Below are 19,974 nucleotides of genomic sequence, written 5' to 3' on the forward strand. Positions count from 1 at the left end.
ACACAACAGTTATTTTGGAACTGTTCCGGTCTCGGAACTGTTGCAAAAATGAACAGTAGGTCGGAACCTCCTGTTCCGAAATAACAGTGTTCCGACTCCGAGCTGCTCACTTGCCCAGCTGTTGCGGGCTCGCAGTACCGCGTTGCACAAGGTATGTTCCGACTCCCTCGGAACTGTTGCAAAAATGAACAGTAGGTCGGAACCTCCTGTTCGGAAATAACAGTGTTCCGACTCCGAGCTGCTCACTTGCCTAGCTGTTGCGGGCTCGCAGTACCGCGTTGCACAAGGTATATTCCGACTCCGAGATAACAGTCGGAACGTCGGAGCTTGTTCCGATGAACCAACGACAGCAGCAGTTACACTGTTCTCGTTGTTCTTTATGTTGTACTTGGAACTTCGTTGGATGAAGTTGGTATTTGAAACTCTCACGTGATTGGAGGGGGGCGCAAGGAAATTGAAATCCTTGCGGTGGCGCGAACTTTAATATCAACATTTGTAAGACTGGCCAATCATCTGTAATGTTATAGAAAGTATTTAATAATCTGTAATATTCATTCCCGCTTTATGGTTTATTTCACCATTAGTTGACTAATTCTGTTTTATAAACATTCTACAAAGTCATAAAGTACGCATACTATTATTAATTCATTGATCAGCTGATTCTATACAAAGGTTAAAGTCGTAAATGGTAATGAGTGGTTTAGTTACAATGTCTGTATGTCGTTTGTTGAGGTTAAGTCTGACAAGCACAAGTTTTTGTGCTATCTTCTCTGTTATCAAAGAACGACAAAAATGTTGTAGCATTATTTGTTGGAAACTACCCATATAAGTACTGATTTGGAGAGCGATGTTTAATGCGAAGTTTAAATTACACTTTGGTAAAGATGCGATTCCAACATTTTACTAACCCACTGCGGGGTTTCCAGGTTTCTGTACTGCCAATATATATCTTTTTTATTTATGAAATTGTAATATTTATTATTATTATTATTATTATTATTATTATTATTATTATTATTATTATTATTATAACTGTGCAGTAAGAAAAGTAAAAATAAAAATTAATGATTTTTTTTATTATGTAAGAGAGAGAACAGAAATTACATACCATATGTTTTAAATGTTATGTTATTTTTTTAGTTGGCTACCATGTCTTTATAACTTTATGTACGAAAACAAAGTGTTGTATTCTGTCCTTGTAGTCAACAGCTGTGTAATTACTAACATTAAGCTTTTGAGTTCTGTCCGCATGCACAGCAATTTTCCAAAATCGATTCGAATGTGCATTGCAGTGCCATCTATAGATAAGAATGTGTACTATGTCATGCCTATGAGTGCTCCAGTGTGAGCTGCATGGTGTTATTTGTCTATGGTGAAGAGGGAGGGTACTGTACCGTTCGTTTGAACGACTCAACGACTCCGACTCATCACCACTGGTGACTGTTATTTCGGAACTGTTATTTGGAACATAGTATTTTTTCGGAACCGGAACCGTCGGAACTGTTCCGGGAAAAGAACAACTTCGCCCATCACTACTACGTAACTCAAAGAAATTAATACTAAAATCTTCATGACACAGAAGCTCAACTAGGTTGGCAACAGTGTCGTTAAACCGGATGTGAAGTGAAGTCATAATGTAGTTCCAAAGTGAAGCGAGTATATGTAACCGCAAGTATTTCGTACTAGCTCAGAGCAACACTGTTATTTTTTGGAACGGTTCCAAAATAACTGTTACGTTAATTTTTTCCCCACCTCTCTCTCTCTCTCTCTCTCTCTCTCTCTCTCTCTCTGCAGAGGTACAGTCTAGTTAAGACAAAAGAGATCAACGTCCTTAATGGATGATTCCTTAAGATGACTAACATACTATTATACTTTTTCTGAATAATCATCAGTTTTACTAGTATTTTTCTCTTATTAAAGCGCAACCTTCACTGGACATTACAACGAAATCGAATTCTCTCTGTTATGTAATGTGTATGTAGGCCTACAGTTACAGACTAGTTTAGGTTTGGAACTTCTAAATCATGCCATTACAAAGGTCTGAAGTTCAATGTCTTTAGAAACGCAAACTTGATAGTGCTATAAAAGCCAATAAGGAAAGGAATGTTGGTAACTGATAAGTCTTGTTCAAATAGTACACACAGTATCTGCATAGTAGCCAGAACTATTGTAAAAACAAACTGAAAAGAAATTATTGTTTGCTTATATCTTTCAACGCTACTTTATAAATTAGCGTAAATTTATATTTGATTCCAATACATTTCCTCAGAATTAGTAAAATTACGTAAACTCTACACGTTACAACTTAACCTAAAAAAATCATAAGTTCATAACAAATTATTAAAAAAAAAAATACATATATAAAGATTATGGCCGCCAGTGCCCCATTATATTTGACTGATGAGTTTATTAAAAGTAATAACTTATTACAATTAGCAAAACTCATTCCTACCATACAAAATGCTATGGCAGCAGTTTCAAAAAGTAACAGTGACGTAATACAACCACCTCGCACACTCATGCACGTTCCATCAAGAAAAGGGTATGTATATTGTTGTAAATGAACTTTTAAATTACAGTGATGCTTAAATCATGGATATTTGTCCTTGTTAGTGTGATGGTCTATATTGCCTGGCGTCGTGCAGAGCTCACTTCATCTGAGTCCCACCATGTGTCCATCTAGTGTGAAGTCAAATAAAATCCAATGTAAGCCATAGGGGTGAAACGCAATGTCGGGGTATGGGGGTAGAGAAACCTTGAGGAAGAAGTTACACTAACACAAATCCCAGAAATCAGAATAAAAAAAGCAAGGGATTTATCGAATCCTTGTAATTGCTTAAAACTTGTGTTTTTCGTAAGTGTTATTGTGAGCATGGCTGGGATTGTACGGATGCTGGATTGCACATAACGACATAAAATATAAAAACAAATGAGGATAGATCAGCCAACATAATAAGCACAGGTTGTTTGATCATTGATGTAACAGAAGCGTAGGCTAATCGGGGCACGAATGAACAAATTAAGCTCGTTGAACGAATGTATCGCGGATTGCAGACCCGCAACTCCCGTAAGGGGTAATGCTAATTTTTGTTACAATTTTTCTCAAGTGGTACACAGAAAATGCTCCATGCCTAAAAAGACGGTAATGTAGGCTATGATTTAACTTAAGTAGATATGCTGTATGTCATTAATTTTGCACAAATTCACATAAAATAGCTGTTCGAATATTGCAATACTTAATACAATTTTCCTGTTTGAATCGTGGATTATAAAAACCCCACATGTCGATTTGAGAAAATTTTTGAGGATACAAAAATCTGATTATCTTCAAAAGCATATGGTATTTTTAAATTACTATTTTGGGTTTACGTGATTAATTAGAGGAGAAATAGCTAGAAGACTGTCAGATAAGCCAATGATCGGTTAATTGAGAGACAGATAATCAAGAATCGAGGTTCTGCTATAATTATACTGAACCTATTGTTCAATTTAAAGTAGTAGCACAGTCTAGTATATACAATCCATAGATAGTTGCTAACCACTAGGATCGCTACTATCGCCTCATCACAGACAATGCGAAATAGTACCAGCACAGTCCATTGTTCCTAGTACCCTCACAACTCAAGCTTCGTGACTGTATATACTAGACTGTGGTAGTAGGTAGAGCTAATTTTTAGTCTGTGAAAGCAGAAGAGACTGATAACCAAAAGAGAGGAAGCCGCATATTATCCATTATTTACTGTAGGTACAATTATTGATTTACAATCTAATATAAGGTTACATTTGATACAGTACAATTTTTATCTCTTCGAGTCATTTCTAAAAGTTAATCGATAAACTGGATAACATGTGCATTTAAGATTTTTAACATAGTTTGGTGTCTATAATGGCTTTTTTTCCTCCATTTAGGGTGTTTCTTTCCATGCCTGCATTTTGTGAATATGATGATGCCTTAGCATGCAAGTTGGTTACGGCATATCCTAATAATGTAAATAAAGGATTACCTTCAGTCATTGGAACAGTGTTGCTTTTTGATTCATCCACTGGTAAAGTTTTAGCTGTACGTATACACTATATTCTTTTAAATTCGTATTAAAAAGAAGTCAATAAATTAATTCTCTCTAAATGTTATATAAAGACAAGAGAAAACTCAGGTTTTGTTTGTGAACATCAATGTGTAGTAAATGATACAACTTAGCACGATTTCTATCAAAATGACAGTATAAATTCAATTAGGCTAAACCAGAAACTATAATATTCTGTATAGCATAAAATCTTTTTCCAAGTGTATTTCAGAACTGGTCAATTTAATTTCAGAAAGCGTGATTTATATTTCAGATTAATGAATTTAATTTCAGAAAGTGTCATTTGAATTTCACATTAATCAATTTAATTTCAGAAAGCGTCATTCAGATTAATTAATTTAATTTAATTTCAGAAAGCGTCATTTGTATTTCAGAAAAAGTAAATTGCATTTTAGAAGTATGAACGCATAATTTGCTAGTTTCAAGATCTGTTCAATGTCAAAAATTTCACTGTGGCATTTCATTGGATCACAAAATACCAGGTATTTCAATACAGTAATTTTATAAAGTGTGAAGTTTTTTTTTCTTGGATGGGATGTTACTGTTCAAAAGGTATTTGGAAGTGGCAGCTGGACAAATAAATTTTAAACATCAATGTGTTAAGAAATCAGTAATAATAATAATAATAATAATAATAATAATAATACTAATAATCTGTGGCGCCACAGCCCTTGAAGGATCCAAACCGACCAGCCGGCCTCACCTTCACATGCCAAAGCAGAATGGACGATCATCCAACCAGAATGAAGGAATCGTTGGGTTAGCACGATGATCCCCCAAGCCGTTATAGCTGGCTTTCGCAACCAGATTTCGCTACCTATCATAGCTCTTCAAATTAATCACGATGCTGGGTGAGCACTGGCCGAAATTTCATGAGAAAATTTCTTCCCCCATGAGGACTCAAACCAGCGCACATTCCGTAATGCGAGTCCTAAGCAGGATGCCTCAGACCACGACACCATGGCACGGGACTAAGAAATCAGTGCCTGTATTAAAATGTTATTTCATTATGCAATTATCTGAAATAGAGATGATTTCTGAGATATAGTTGATGCTCTCCGAAATACATTTGACTTATCTAATATACAAATGATGTTTTCTAAAATACATTAGATTTATGTCGTATACAAATAATACATTCTGAAATACATTTGCAAAAGGTGTAGTGGAATAACATTTTTGAAAAATATTTTTCTGTTTAAGCCATTTTCATTTAACAGCACAAAAATTAACATACCAAACCAAACACTGGTAGTTAACTGTTTTTTAAATAGATTATGGATGGTACTGAAATCACAACCTGGCGCACAGCGGCTGCTTCTGTTGTGGCCACCAAACATCTACACAACGGGACCAAAATTTTGGCAGTTCTAGGCTCTGGTACGCAGGCAAGGAGCCACATAGAAGCCCTGGACTATTATTTCAATTTTGAACAGGTTAGGTAATAGAATATAACAATATGCAAATGAAAACTAGTATTCTTCCATAAATGTAATTATCTAACGTTCTAATTGCAGCCAATTCCTATATTATACTTATTACAATAAGTTAAAGTTTCAGGAATCTTCTATGCCACATCAATAAATTTAAGAATGCAGTTATATTGTCAGACTTCAAAGCAATTATTCTATCAATAGTCTCTAGACACATACCTTCATCTCAAACAGCAGAAATAACTAAAATGCTCTCTCAATTAATAACACTCAATAAAAGAATTGTATTCTAATGGATACCATCCCATTATGGAATCCTGGGAAACGAGAATGAGGATGCTTTAGCAAAGAAGGGCAGCACTATTACTTACAGACCTGTTACTAAATCTATGTATTACTCTGTGAAACGATTTATTATTTAGCCACCGGCGTGGCTCAGTCGGTAAAGGCGCTTGCCTGTCGGTCTGAAGTTGCGTTCGGGCGCGGGTTCGATCCCCGCTTGGGCTGATTACCTGGTTGGGTTTTTTCCGAGGTTTTCCCCAACCGTAATGTGAATGCTAGGTAATCTATGGCGAATCCTCGGCCTCATCTCGCCAAATATCATCTCGCTATCACCAATTTCATCGACGCTAAATAACCTAGTAGTTGATACAGCGTCGTTAAATAACCAACTAAAATATAAAAAAAAAACGATTTATTAAACCTACATACTTAGGCATCAACAAACAAAATTTGATAACGCAATCTCAAGGGAAAAAATGGAACTCTCTGCATCATAAACCACATTTAATTCCCGATTTACCACGAAAATCGTCTTAGCTGCATTTAGATTGGCAACAGGCCATGACTGTTTGGCCAAACACCTGCATAGAATTGGAATATATCAGTCCCCTAACTGCCCATTGTGCAACTCAAACCAAGAAATGGATTAGGAACACCTCAAAATCTGCACCTCAGTGGCTGACCATGATTTTGAAAAATATTGGAGTGCAAGACGTCAAATGACTTTATTGTCAAACGCCTGGCATTAGAAAACAACAACTTATTCAAAATTGAAGTAAGTAAATGTTGTGTAACACAAAAGAAAGCAACATATTTAATTAACATCAAGTCTACGATCTCTCTTCAGTAAAATGTATAATTAAAGAAGTAACAAAAAAAAATCCATGTGCACCTTCATTGTGCCAGGAAGACTTCAAGGAAAACTTGAGTTCCTGAATCACAAAATCTTTTATAAATCAGTCTAAAAAAGAAACTTTTTCCCTTATTCCGAAGTACTAGATAATTGAAACTTGCAATAACAGTACCTAATTAAAGCATTTTTCTCATATATGATTTTTGACATAAAAAATGCTTCAAATTAAGTTCAAAATGATGATGACAGAGTCTAAAATTTCGACACAAGTAGATATTTCTACTTTTTTCATCAATTTTTCAATTTCTTTTACAATAAAATACTGTTACTCTCCATTGAAATATCCAAAAATAATGCACATGATAGAACTAAATTATGCATAATACAGTTTGGAATTACTTACTTTACCAGCAAGACTGCAATGAATGAACTTTATTGCAATAGATGAAGAGCATAATTTAGAATTAATGGTATATATATATATATATATATATATATATATATATATATATATATATATATTCTATTTAAATGGTGGCATATTTGGAATTGACCTTCTGAAAGGAGGACATGATAAGAGGATGATGATTTTCTATTTAAATTAGAATACAGTCTAACACAAAGTATCAAGTGTGGCTAAAGTATTTGATGATTTTCAAATTAATATAATACAATTAAAGGGCATTAGGTGTCATATAAATAATGATAACTGTTTAAAAGTGACTCAGTTTAATTCTATTAGTTTGCATACATTATTGCACTTTTGCTTTACAGTAGCCCCAGAAGAAATAACAATGAACAGGAAGGTCAGCTGAATGTGGAGACCAGGGAATATTGCCATCATGTGAAATACCATACTATGGAAGCATTTTTCGAACTACTTCCAGAAATGGATAGTTTTGACCTGATGAAGTTCTGCAGCATTTGCACTGCAGGTTCATCTGATCTGTGTTTGTGATAGCTTCTTCACATATGTCCATTAATCGATCTCAGACCACTAAAAATCTAAAAGTTTCTTTCTAGCAGGAAATTGCATTATTGCTCAAAGACATCATGAGATGGGCAGTGGGACACTTCAAAACAAGAATGCCATAATGTTTACAAAATGGCGGGAGACATTTTATTGAAATAATTTTCAAAAGAACAAAAATGTCTGATAAACAAAATAGCTCTTAGTAATGTCCTTTAATTGTGTAATAATAAATATACTTAAAATTCCTCCAACTTACTTCGAAAATGATTAAGTTCCTCTCTAGAATTGCTTTATTATTGCTACTATAATAATTGAGGTGCCCAGTGTACAAATGGCCCAACTCACAAAATTATATTTCCAGTTTTCCTCTTTGTAACAGTGTGCAAAATGTGATACACAAACGAAACTTTGTGCTGAAATCTCATGGAAAAACTGGGAATGATGATTAGGCCGATTTACACTTTGAAGAGAACAATATGAGGAGCTCTTTAAAGCAATAAAGTCAATATGCAAATTCATAGTGATAAAATAACGGAATTTTCTTCCAAGAAAAAAAAGAAAGCTACCAATGCTGTACTTTTTCAGATACGGGTGTGGAATCATAGGTCTGAAGGAGCACAGAAGTTAACTGAGGAACTCATAGGCAAAGGAAAAACAGCAAGGGCATATGAAAGTGGAGAAGAATGTGTGAAGGATGCTGATGTTATCGTCACAGCAACATTTGCCTCATCACCCATCCTTATGTCACAATGGGTCAAACCTGGAGCACATATTAATGGTATTCTTTGTTGATATGCATTAGATCTAACATCTAGTCCTGGCAAGATAGCGTCTGTCTTTTGATCTTGTATTTGTCATTTGATGTCTGCAGCAATAGCAATATATTTAATAGGCTAATTCCTCTATAATAATTATTATAATATTCATTTCTGTCCCTTTTCTTGTAAATAGTATCACAATAGATTTCGACCAACTACTAGGTAGTAGTGCCCCATTCCAAATCATTTAGAAAATTTAGGAATCTTAACAAAAATGGTCCAGTTTTATGTTTATACCAGTCTTCGCCTGGTACTTTATTACTCTACATGCTGTTAAGGACTGTGGAAAGTTGTTCCAGAGAGATGGGTTCTATATCTAAATTTACTGAGCACTGCATCATAAGCAGGGAGATTTTTTGACCCCATAAATCTTGATAATATTTTAACCATCAAAGCTGTATTTTATTAACTGTGTATTTAGAAAGAAAGTTGCAAGATTAAATTTTGTATTCGACAGTTCACTTAAAAAATCTGAACATTTCTTTATTTTTAAATAACGCCTGCCAGACATACGACAAATTAAAAAGTAAAACATGTATTTATGGTAACCCTAAAAAAGTTCTCCCAATGTGTTACAAAAAAAGGAAGATACACTAGCATATTTCTCGTTGAAAATGTAACTCAGAGCTGATAAATTTGCAGTAAATGTGCTACTATTATTCTATTGACACATTACATATTATGTACCGAATGCATTTTCTATGCTCACATAGTTTTATCAGGAATGTATTTGAGACCTGGTGGACGCTGGATGTGCCAAGGTACTGTTTTTCGAGGCCGGACAGCACCAGGACACTTGTCTGATTTTCACATTATCGTCAAATTTTGCATTTATAGAAAGTAATATTTTATTCATATTTAAACAATTTCATAGTAAGATCTACTCCACATACCTAACAACCTCTTTACTTAAGTTCGAATCCATGTATTTTCGTGCAACATTCCTTAAGTATCCCTGCAGAAATGGTAATCGTAATAAATAATGATACATTATGATGATGATGATGGTGACGACGAAAACAATCACTGTCGGTACCAGAGACGGGGAACTTTTCTGTTTAGGCTGCTCCCTGATGGGTCAGTAGAGCATCAGTACGGCATCAACTCGGTAAGCGCTCTGCATGCCGAGTCAATGTTGCAGCCATATATTTGAATTGGCAGCCTTAAACGGGACGGCGCAGCACAGTACCGATATAACATGTTTTCGGCATGTAGCCTTGCTGCACATTTCTCACTCGGCAAGCAGCATTTACTGAGTGAAGTTGTGAATATTTCCAATTGTAATAAACAACATTTTACCATTATGTCAGTGGAAATAGAGTTAGTTCTTGAGGAAGAGAAATCCATGTCTTTACAATTTCAAATTGGCGGAATATTCACGAAAAGACATAACAGAAAAGGTGTAAAGAAAAGTTGGCCAAACTTTTGAAATGTCCTCTTTGTCATTCTGAAATTTTACATCTAGTGTCAATTCTCATGCTGCTACACACAACCTACAGTTGATATTCCTTTCAATGTATGTTGTACCCAGTATCATTTCTTTTTCCTTCGTAACCTTATATACACATAGAATGCAATATCTTCTTCGTCACAAGACGACATGTCCTTTAGAAGTTTTAATAACTACTGAGAATTTAGAAAATGTGCAGTGGAGTGATGCAGAGAAAAACACATGTATGCCGTAGACATGCAGTACCCTGAGGGAGCCCAGTGCGGTAGAACATTGTTCAAACAAATGTTGCACCGCTCCTACACCGACCCGTCAGGAAGGGCCCTTAGAAATGCTCCACTGAGTATTATGTTAGTTGCAAATGGTCGGACTCTTTAATTCATATCATCAGTCCTCTTGCTTTCCATTAGAGCCCAAGTAAGTCTTCTCTCTTCTGTTTTGCTGCATTGTCATCTGCAGTATTGTAGATGTTTCCCCCCCCCCCCCCCATTTCTTCGTTGCTTTGGCACATTGTGCATTTATAAACTGGGCTAATTGCTATTTTGTTTATTTAGGTCATGGCCCATTTCTAATCTAAAGAATGCTTTGAAGTTTTTCCTCGTCTGTTTTGTAATTTTCTTTGTGTATTTTGTGGGACTAAAACTCCAGTTGTGAACGAAATTCCCTCATGGAAATGGGTAATTCCGAAACATAGCATATAAATTCCAGGAAATCATTTCAAAAATGATCCTCCATACATTCTCAAGTTAGATGCCATGGAACTAATCTGCAGCACATATAAGGATCACCTTCAAATTTATACAGATGAATCTCTAAACCCTGATGATGGGACCTCAGGAGCAGGGTATTATATTCCAAAATATCAAGAACGTTATTTCATACCATGTTCATCCTCTTCCAGTCTTGACACTGAATTGATAGCTATTGATGCTGCACTTGAGAGTGTTACTCAAATTTTTGAAAAATTTATTTGCATACTTACCGACTTCAAGGGAGCTATATTTAATATAATTAAATATGTACCAAACCTATATGCACATAGAATTATTCCATTTCAGAAACAACTAAGTAAACTAAAAAAAACTCCAAAAAGAAATAACATTTCAGTGGATACCTAGTCATTGTGGCATACCTGGAAACGATAAAGTCGATAATATTGCAAAAAGGCAACATATTTGCAACCAAGACCTTTTCAAGTGATATCTCTATCCAATGCCTTTGCTTCAGTAAGGTCTCATTTCATAAACTTATGGATCAACAATTGGCTCTCTTCTGACAAAGGAAAAATTTTACAGTCCGTTCAAAGGAAACAAAATGACCAGGAAATGTACTACAAAAACTTGCCCAGACATGTTCAAACATTTTTAACAAGAGCCAGAATGGATCACATTGTCACACAATGTACGTACACCGATTTTACCTTTCTGATACTCCTACTTGTCTGTGGTGTAATAATCATGATGAAGATCTGGAACACATTCTTCTATACTGTCCATCCATAAACCACAAAAGTAGTAAATTAAAATCATCAGTACCAGTTGCAGAAGACACAGCCCTGCAGTATATATTGACTACATCCCAACTCTGGCTACTAGCAACAGGCATCTGTAATGAACACCGATCAAAATACCCTCATTTCTCATGAAAAACAAGAACTGAAAAGACTACAGTGGACTATAGTGGGTTTTATATTGTCAGCAAACAGCTGGATACCTTAGGAAGATTGATTGATTTGTGTATTTTGTAACGTGTTCATACTTTTTACTTGTTAGTTTTTGTTTTAGATCTTTCTGCCTATATTCATGAGTACCTGTTCTTAATTCCAAAACTCTTTTGTTTAGACTCAATTCTTATTCTGGTTTTAATTCGAGTGTGGTACCTTTTATGCCAAGTAATCTGCCTGGACATTTCCCATTAATTCTATGTGTGAGGGTAACCACTGCATTATTACATTTTTCCCTAATGCCATTAGTAGTTCATATACATCCTAATTTCCTCTCTTGTGTCTTTATTTTTCCTGACAATTATTTAACAGACAATATTATGTTCGCTTGCTCAGAAAACTAACATAGGACCATTGTTGAACAGCTGTTGGTGCTGGAGTAAGCCACCACAGTGAACTTGATCCTGAGCTATATCGAAATGTGTCCATCTACACAGACACAATGGCAGCAGCAAAAGTGGAATTAAAAGGCCTGGCAGAAATGGGAGTGACAATCAAAGGAGAAGTAGGGGAGATAATTAATGGGACCACATCTGTTGACAGGAAGGAAATTACTGTCTTTCAGTCACTTGGTAAGTCCAAACTACACATTTTGAGGAAAAATAGAAGTATGCTGGTGGTGTACCATTAGCTTAACAGCCAGAGTATCAGCTCTCCATACTAGTACCAGAGTTTATATCTTGGTGAGTACAAGCAGAATATGTGGTGAGCAAAAACGGTCTTGGGGCAGTTTTCTGGAGATACCTATTCACATTTCCCATGCTATCATATATCATTTCTATATTTATCTTCTATAAAATGAAATAAATGTACGAAGTCTTCCTATCACTATAATATGGCCATGGACTTAATAGATCTTACAATTGTTTATCCCTCTATGAAATAAACCCATGGGTTGATTCAAGAGACTTAAAAAGCCAAGTCAAGCTCTCATGCATACAAAAACACAGAGAAATATTATAAGAAATAGATCCCTTAGAAGTGTGAAGTGTCATGAATTCTAAATTTACAATATGCTTAACACATTCTTCAATGAAGTAGGATCTTTACCTTTATGAAGAAAATATTTCACTCAAAACCACTAAATTTAAATTAGATATAGGATGAGCGACCAGTGGAACGTGAAACATCCAAAAATCTCAAATATTCTTTCTTCTCTTGTTAAAAATAAAGATTATCTTGAAATGAACAAATGAAAACAAAAACCACAACAAATTAACTCTTATACAGTAAAACTTCGATTATTGTCATTAATTCATTCTACAAAACTGCAATGGTTATCAATATAATAATCAAATCATTTAAACCCATGTTATAGCAACAATTCTTTCTGAAATTAACATATTTCTTTCAGGTTATAACTTAAAAAAATACACGCACACACACACACACAAATTACACAAGAAGTATTATTTCTTAAAATTATCACACTGAATTAATGGGATCCAGCACTTAAAACGTACTGGTATCTGTAATTTTTGTGTATGTGTATTTTCAAGTTTTCACAGATAAAGAAAATTATTTTACATAATACTATAATACTACACAAAAAGTGACTGAACTTGGCTTCTCATTGATTGTTCATAGGTGATATATATCTTCCTGTGAACATTAATATAAAATGGAGTAAATTCAATTATTACTGCAATATTAGAAGTTGTATATTAGAATTAAATATTTAAGAGATAAACTCTTTCTGGAGGTAATATTGGAAAGAAAAATGAATGAGGTTAATACGAAGAAGAGCAAGATGCAAGAGGGTGGGAACACAACTTCGTTTCATTGAGAAACAGTCGACAATATCTGTGAAACAAATGACTGCAATGCAACAGATGATGCCAGCAGTATAAAATATTCCAATTAAAAATACAAGACCTTCCAGATGAGAGAGTGTGAATGACGAAACAAATTGTGGGTGCAGTATGCATTCTTGCAATCTTTGTGCTAAAAATACTGTCTACTGCAGTAGACGTCCCTTCCGAACCATGTTGAGGACACAATGTCTTGTCCAGAACACGGTGAAAGTTTCCCCCCTTACAAACATAAATTCTAAAGACACCCTCGTACTGACAAAAGAACAGTAGCGATCAAAGTTCTCACTTAAACTAAGCTGCTGTCAAGCATTTTATATTACTTCCTTTGTGTGAAGTGAAGCCTTCGGTGGAATGAGGGATGAAATTTAGAGTCTGTTCCAAACTATAAAACTCAAGCTTCACTGTTATTCACTTATTCAGTAAGTAATTACTACTGACCTATTTGGTTAGAAAATGATTTAACAGACCTATAGGTAAAGAAGAAAGTAAAATGCATTCTAAATGATCTAAAAGTTCTTCAAAGTATTAAATAATAATAATAATAATAATAATAATAATAATAATAATAATAATAATAATAATAATAATAATAATCTGTGGCGCTACAGCCCATGAAGGGCCTAGATCGACTATCTGGCTGCTGGCCTCACGCCCACATGCTGAAGCAGAGGTGGATGATCAACTGGCCAAAATTTCATGAGAAAATTTCTTCCCCCATGAGGACTCGAACCAGCACGCATTCCGTAACGTGAGTCCTAGGCAGGATGCCTTAACCACGACACCACGGCGTGGGACTCAGGTTATTAAAAATGACCAAAAAATGCCGAAAAAAAAAATAAAAATGATCTATTAGTTCAAAAACGTCAAAAAATGCAACATGTTGTTGTTTTCTAATGCCAGGCGTTTGACAATAAAGTCATTTGACCTCTTGCACTCCAATATTTTTCAAATATATGCAATATAAAAAATTACTTTTTTACATTGATATTAACATAGAAAGGATTTCTATATTAATAGGCATCGTTCTAATGTGAAAAATAAGATGATGACTTCTCATCAACATCCACCCCCTACTCATAACCAAAAGAAAATATTTAAATTATTGTGAATGCAAGCATTAAAATTAATATACTATAAACATTTAAAACTGCAACTTTATCAACAAATTTTGCCATTCTACTTACAGTAAATCAGAAGATGGATACACATGTTGAAATGTCTGGTATGTGCATATGCGAGAAAAAATTAATCAAAAGATGAAGAGATTTCCTTGTTGTGTTCAGAAATGAAAGTATATGAAGTTGACGATATTACTGTTTTTCAAGTGGATGGCTGGTGTTCTGAAATGGCTGCATCATCTGGCTTCTTGAAATAACTATTAAAAAACCTCATAAATAGTTAATAGTAGCAATTCGAAATATGCTTACATATAGTTCAATTTACAACAGGAAACAGATTGGATTATTAGAATAGATTCCAGCACTTTATATAAATTTAATAACAATGAAATTAAGTATCTGTCTTAGAAATGCATTATGCATAATATGGTGACCACAGTACTATTTTATTGTAATGGACATACAATAAAAATAAATGTAATTAAAATAACACACATGTGGTTGGGTTAGGTTCTCATGGACCTATCGTAAATTGAAAATACTGTAAGCCACATATACAATGAATATGTAAATAACTACTGTTACTGAATAAGTAAATATTGCACCATTGTGAAGTCGAAATATCTTAAGTCGAGCATTGTAAAGTAAGTAGCATTTGTATATATAGAGAGCCTGTTTTACAGCCTTACCACCAAGGAACGGATTTTTATTTTATTTATTTTTTATGTATTAAAAATATAAAATTTGTAACAAATTAAATATATATATATATATATATATATATATATATATATATATATTGATTCAATATTACATAAACTAATTTTATACATATAGTAAAGACTAGTATTACCAATATGACGAGACATCAATGGATGAAAATACTTTGTTGTCACAATAGTCAACGAATACTTTTTCCATCATAAATCGATGTCTGTTATCATATTTGTTTACATGCAGTCTTCTTTATGAAATGAAGATTAAACCTGGCACTGTGTGTGAAATTAATCATTTGGGTTGGTAATTGTGAGCTAACAGTTAACAGTGTAGGTTATGTGTGAGGGTGCAGATTCGAATCTATGCTTCCATTTCTACTCTTCAAACTGTATACAGTAGAATCCCTCTTAACCGGCACCAAAGGGACCAGGCTAGTTTCGGATACGAGATTTTGCCAAATAACTGAATAAATACCAGTAAGCAATACACACATACAAAAAAAAAAAAAAAAAAAAGTTCGTATTTTATGGTGCCAAATGTTGAAACTGCAGCCATATGAAGCTTATTTCTCTATCACTTGCTCATAACTGAATAAACATAAAAACTATGTGGATTTTCCTTATTAAAACACGTCACACAACACAAATAATACACTAATTTTAGGTTAGAATATTCACTGAAAATGAAAGTTCATGCGAACTTCCTTAATGTGGCAAAACTGACGGCCCAGACTATAGCAATCTGGCAGATTTAAACATTTTTTTTTTTTTTTGGCCCAGCCAAATGTGCCATTGTTTTGGTTTTGCCGATTACGAGGGATTGTATTTGGGTACAGGTTTCATTAAGATATTATTTCCTGGTTGGAGATGTCCCTTTATAAGACTATGTGTAATGGATCCCTAAATAGAAGCATGCATTCAATTTACTTTTCCCTAAAAACATAAGGATTAAACTTTTCCTTCTCTAGGAGTGAAGCACTCCATAACTGTAGACCCTTTTTACTGCTGTAGTATTGAACTTGGTACATCATGGGAGATGATGTATATAATACCAGATAATCATGTTTAATTAAACAGTAGAATGTCGGTAGGGGAAACAGGAGTACTCCTTCAAAAACCTACCTCCAAACATTATTCTTTGTCCAATAAACATTTCACTTGTACCCACCAGGAATCGAACCTGGGTTACCAGCATGGAAAGCTGATGATGCTCTAGCAATGTAGCTCATGGCATGCCATTTTTCCAAAAATTGTCCTCTACATAACAGACAAGAGAAACATTCAAAGAGTTCATAATACACTAATTACCAACACGATTTTGTGTCTTACATCAATGTTTATTCTTTACAAAAATGTTACACTTCTTTAAATACAAATAATAGCGTATTCTCACTTGGTAAACAGAGTTTGGTAAGAAAATGCAACAAACTCATATGTTGCTGAGCAAAATATTATTCTTAACTTATTAATGCATGACACTGTTACCATTTTAACAACTTAATGAGAAAGGGTCATAAGGCATACTGAAATAAGAAGACTCATCGAAAAGTGAAAGGCTATACCTTATTTTTTATTATTGTATGCTCTTTTTTTCCCATTTACAGGAATGGCAGTGGAAGATGTAGTGTCTGCAAAGCTAATATATGATGAATACAAAAAAATTAAAAAATGATGCCTTTAAAATTCACAAAGTGGTACCACTGGATACCACACCTATATTACAATACCCATGTCTGTACAATACTGTTACTTGTATTAATAATTTAGGCAGATTTAAAATCATAATTGTCATTATTCAGTTTGAATTACTACTACTAAGCATGGACATATTTTGTAGCAATAATCTATACAAATTAAGAATTGCAGCTTCACTGTATTGGTTTCAAAAGATATTGCATATTTTGATGACTTAGATAATCTTCATTCCTTGGATCGCATTTTCCAGAGTCTGAAAGATAAATGAAATATATTAATACCTCGCACACACACACAAAGTAAGTATTGCAATCACTACATATTTAACAGCCTGACTTCAACTCCAAATCTAAATCTACAGTCCTACTTTTGCTGATATTTATGCTTTTTAAAGCTGAGATTTAATAAAAGAGACATTTTGTTTCACGGTAATGTCTACTACAAGAATTACAATTCACATAATTCTGCATTGTTTCATGCCAAGGTGAAGATAATTTTCGCTTTATTAATGTTTTGATACTGCACATCACCCTGGTAGGTAGCCTAGCTCAAGACTTATGCTGGTGTTCTTGTGTAACTAAAATATAAAGTCTAGAGCAGGTATGCTCATTCTCTGACTCCTGATTACGTTCTGTAATCACAACCTTCCAATGTAGAGCGTGCTGTTCCTCATTCGAAGCTCGATGGATGACTGCGAAAGGCAGTTCAAGTACTTAGTAATGTAAGAACAGTGTGGGACAATGACACAGTCAAAACCTTCTGTAAGCAAAAGATCATTCAGTACAGTGTGGGAGGAAGACTATTTTTGTTGAGCGTTCGGTGAAAACGTAAATGTTTGCTATGTTGTAAGGTACTGTCAGGAATACTACTGAGCAACACAAAACTACATTATACTCTCTGCCATGCCGAAGTGACAGGGAAGATGTTTTCTGTAATATGTATTCATGTACCAACGTTGTTGTTATTATTATTATTATTATTATTATTATTATTATTATTAGGCATATTATTATTAGGCCTATTATTATTATTATTATTATTATTATTGTTATTAATATCATTGTTATTGTAGTGATTTTATTCCAACAGAAATATATGTTATGATAAAATAATTTTTCAGGAATGCAACGTGCACTACAGCTTCAAGAATTGAAAGCACTTCATCAAAGGCAAAACATTAAAGATAGTCGAACAATTCAGTATGTTGGGAATTAGCTAAGGCACTAAAACTCTTCACAGATGGTGAACTTGTAAAGAGATGTATGGTGCGTGAACAAAATATAGTTAATTATATCTCTGTACTGGAACAGCTCAAATGTGAATTCAGAGAACATACATTTAGTGATTTTAGATGTATGGAGAGTGATATTAATCTTTTTTTGTTAATCCTTTCATAGTAAATTTAGTACAATCTGCGAGAGTGCAGTTCCAGGACGAGTTCATTGATTTACAAATTCAGAACTAAAAGCGGAGAATATGACATGACAAGCATAGAAGTATTTAAAAAATGAACAAAACGAAATATCCCAAGATGAGCTTATTCGCTGCCACTATGTTAGCTACCTTCGCCTCGACTTATGTGTGCGAACAATTATTTTCGAGAACAAAGGTTGCTAAATCCAAAAATAGATCCCGATTAATAGATGAGCGTCCTTTGCGCATTGCAGTAAATTCGTTGGAAATAGATTTCCGATTACTTGCAGAAAAGAATGCACATGTTGAATAGACTGCAATGTATGGTGGATATGAAAATAACATTATCTATGATGTAATAATATCATAACTATATAAAATATAATAAATAATGCAATAACTGAATATTACAGTGTATATTCTTTCCTTTTTCAAATTCAGTTTATTATCCTTATTTGTAAGAGAGTGAGAGCAATGGCACGGGTTGTGCTGCAATTTAGTAGTTGCGGAACCCAGTCCGTACACTGTGAGTGTTATGCAGAGCAGCATCATCAGTGTAATCGGCGCTTTTACAATTGTGAGCATACCTGGTCTAGAGATTCTACCTCTAGAAAATTATTTTTATAATAAATGTATGATTGATTTTTATATGCAGAGTGGATAAAAAAGTTACATTTACAAAATATATTCAATGAACTGTGAGCTGTTATAATTATTTTAATTTTCTCTTGTCATAATCCTTTTCCAAAATGATGGACAGAGACTGTAACAAATAACTAGGTCTAGTTCATCTATTGCTGAATATCTGTAACATAAAAATATTTGTATGCAAAATTATGACTTATGGAAATCATGGAAGATTTCATATTCATTTTCTATTTGTGAACTTCGCTTTTTAATAAAAGAATACGGGTGTTATTACAATATATATACATACAAAATTTTTCGCAATATAGAAGTCACAGATTCAAAACTAAAACTAGCATTATAATGATCGATAAGGAGTATGCAGCATTAAATAGACCACCAGACCTAGAATGTGCAGCACTCCACACCACTCAAATAACACAAGCACAATTCAATTGTAACACCACAATCTCAGTGGCCAGCTAATAAATGGAAACACAAATGGAGTCGCATGAATGTTGGTACAATATGACTGTTATTTCATATTTTTAAAGAAGGTGGAGGGAAGAGAATCCTTCCAAATGAATATCCTACATAATGTTTTGTACTTTTCAAAATTTCTTTTAGATCTTGTGATGTCGCAAATTAAAAGTTGTTCTAGGAATAATTATTAATTTCCTCACTTCGCATCATAAGCCGAATTCGCATTAAATCATAATTCAAAGGATTAATTTTTGGATCCTTGGCTCACATTGTAAACTACCTGTGTGGGGGAGGGGAAATGAGAGAGAGAGCGCTAGAGATATTTCATGCTATTGTGTCTCGCGAATTTCACATGTTTTTACATACTGCACTTTGCTGATGCCAGTAACAAGTGAAATGAGCTTCTCAGTAAAGTGACCACCATCACGAGGCATAGTGAAATTTGGAAGCTTACTTTACGACTTCATCACTTGTGTGTGTGTATATATTTA

General features: G+C 34.1%; 2 protein-coding genes across 4 annotated transcripts in view; one reads left to right on the forward strand and one right to left on the reverse strand.

The window, feature by feature from the left end:
• The first annotated feature begins 1,633 nt into the window (after positions 1 to 1,633).
• On the forward strand, positions 1,634 to 19,075 carry LOC138713383 (ketimine reductase mu-crystallin). 3 transcript variants are annotated; one of them, XM_069845456.1, is made up of 6 exons: positions 1,634 to 2,542; positions 3,910 to 4,060; positions 5,360 to 5,521; positions 8,212 to 8,404; positions 11,983 to 12,189; positions 18,081 to 19,075. In XM_069845456.1, exons 1-6 carry the CDS (start codon positions 2,370 to 2,372, stop codon positions 18,173 to 18,175), a joined length of 981 nt encoding a protein of 326 aa, XP_069701557.1. In that variant the 5' UTR covers positions 1,634 to 2,369; the 3' UTR covers positions 18,176 to 19,075. The 3 variants fall into 3 exon arrangements, with proteins under 3 accessions (XP_069701557.1, XP_069701560.1, XP_069701561.1); XM_069845459.1 differs by having other exon boundaries at positions 1,651 to 2,542; positions 16,870 to 19,075; XM_069845460.1 differs by lacking the exon at positions 1,634 to 2,542 and adding an exon at positions 2,569 to 2,706.
• Positions 16,582 to 19,974, reverse strand: part of Arpc1 (Actin-related protein 2/3 complex, subunit 1A) — a 42,153-nt gene continuing 38,760 nt past the window's right edge. The window contains exon 10 of the mRNA XM_069845455.1: positions 16,582 to 17,213. Coding sequence (XP_069701556.1) covers positions 17,175 to 17,213 — 39 coding nt within the window. The 3' untranslated portion in view covers positions 16,582 to 17,174. The remainder of the gene's footprint in view (positions 17,214 to 19,974) is intronic.

The sequence above is a fragment of the Periplaneta americana genome, chromosome 14, assembly GCF_040183065.1.
Source record: "Periplaneta americana isolate PAMFEO1 chromosome 14, P.americana_PAMFEO1_priV1, whole genome shotgun sequence".
Taxonomy (NCBI): Eukaryota; Metazoa; Arthropoda; class Insecta; order Blattodea; family Blattidae; genus Periplaneta; species Periplaneta americana.

Bases quoted from the DNA above. Each gene is read 5' to 3' on its own strand.
- LOC138713383 (XM_069845456.1), top strand. From the start codon at position 2,370: ATGGCCGCCAGTGCCCCATTATATTTGACTGATGAGTTTATTAAAAGT. The intron at 5,522-8,211 runs GTTAGGTAATAG...GTACTTTTTCAG, and splicing joins ATTATTTCAATTTTGAACAG to ATACGGGTGTGGAATCATAG. The intron at 8,405-11,982 runs GTATTCTTTGTT...ATTGTTGAACAG, and splicing joins ACCTGGAGCACATATTAATG to CTGTTGGTGCTGGAGTAAGC.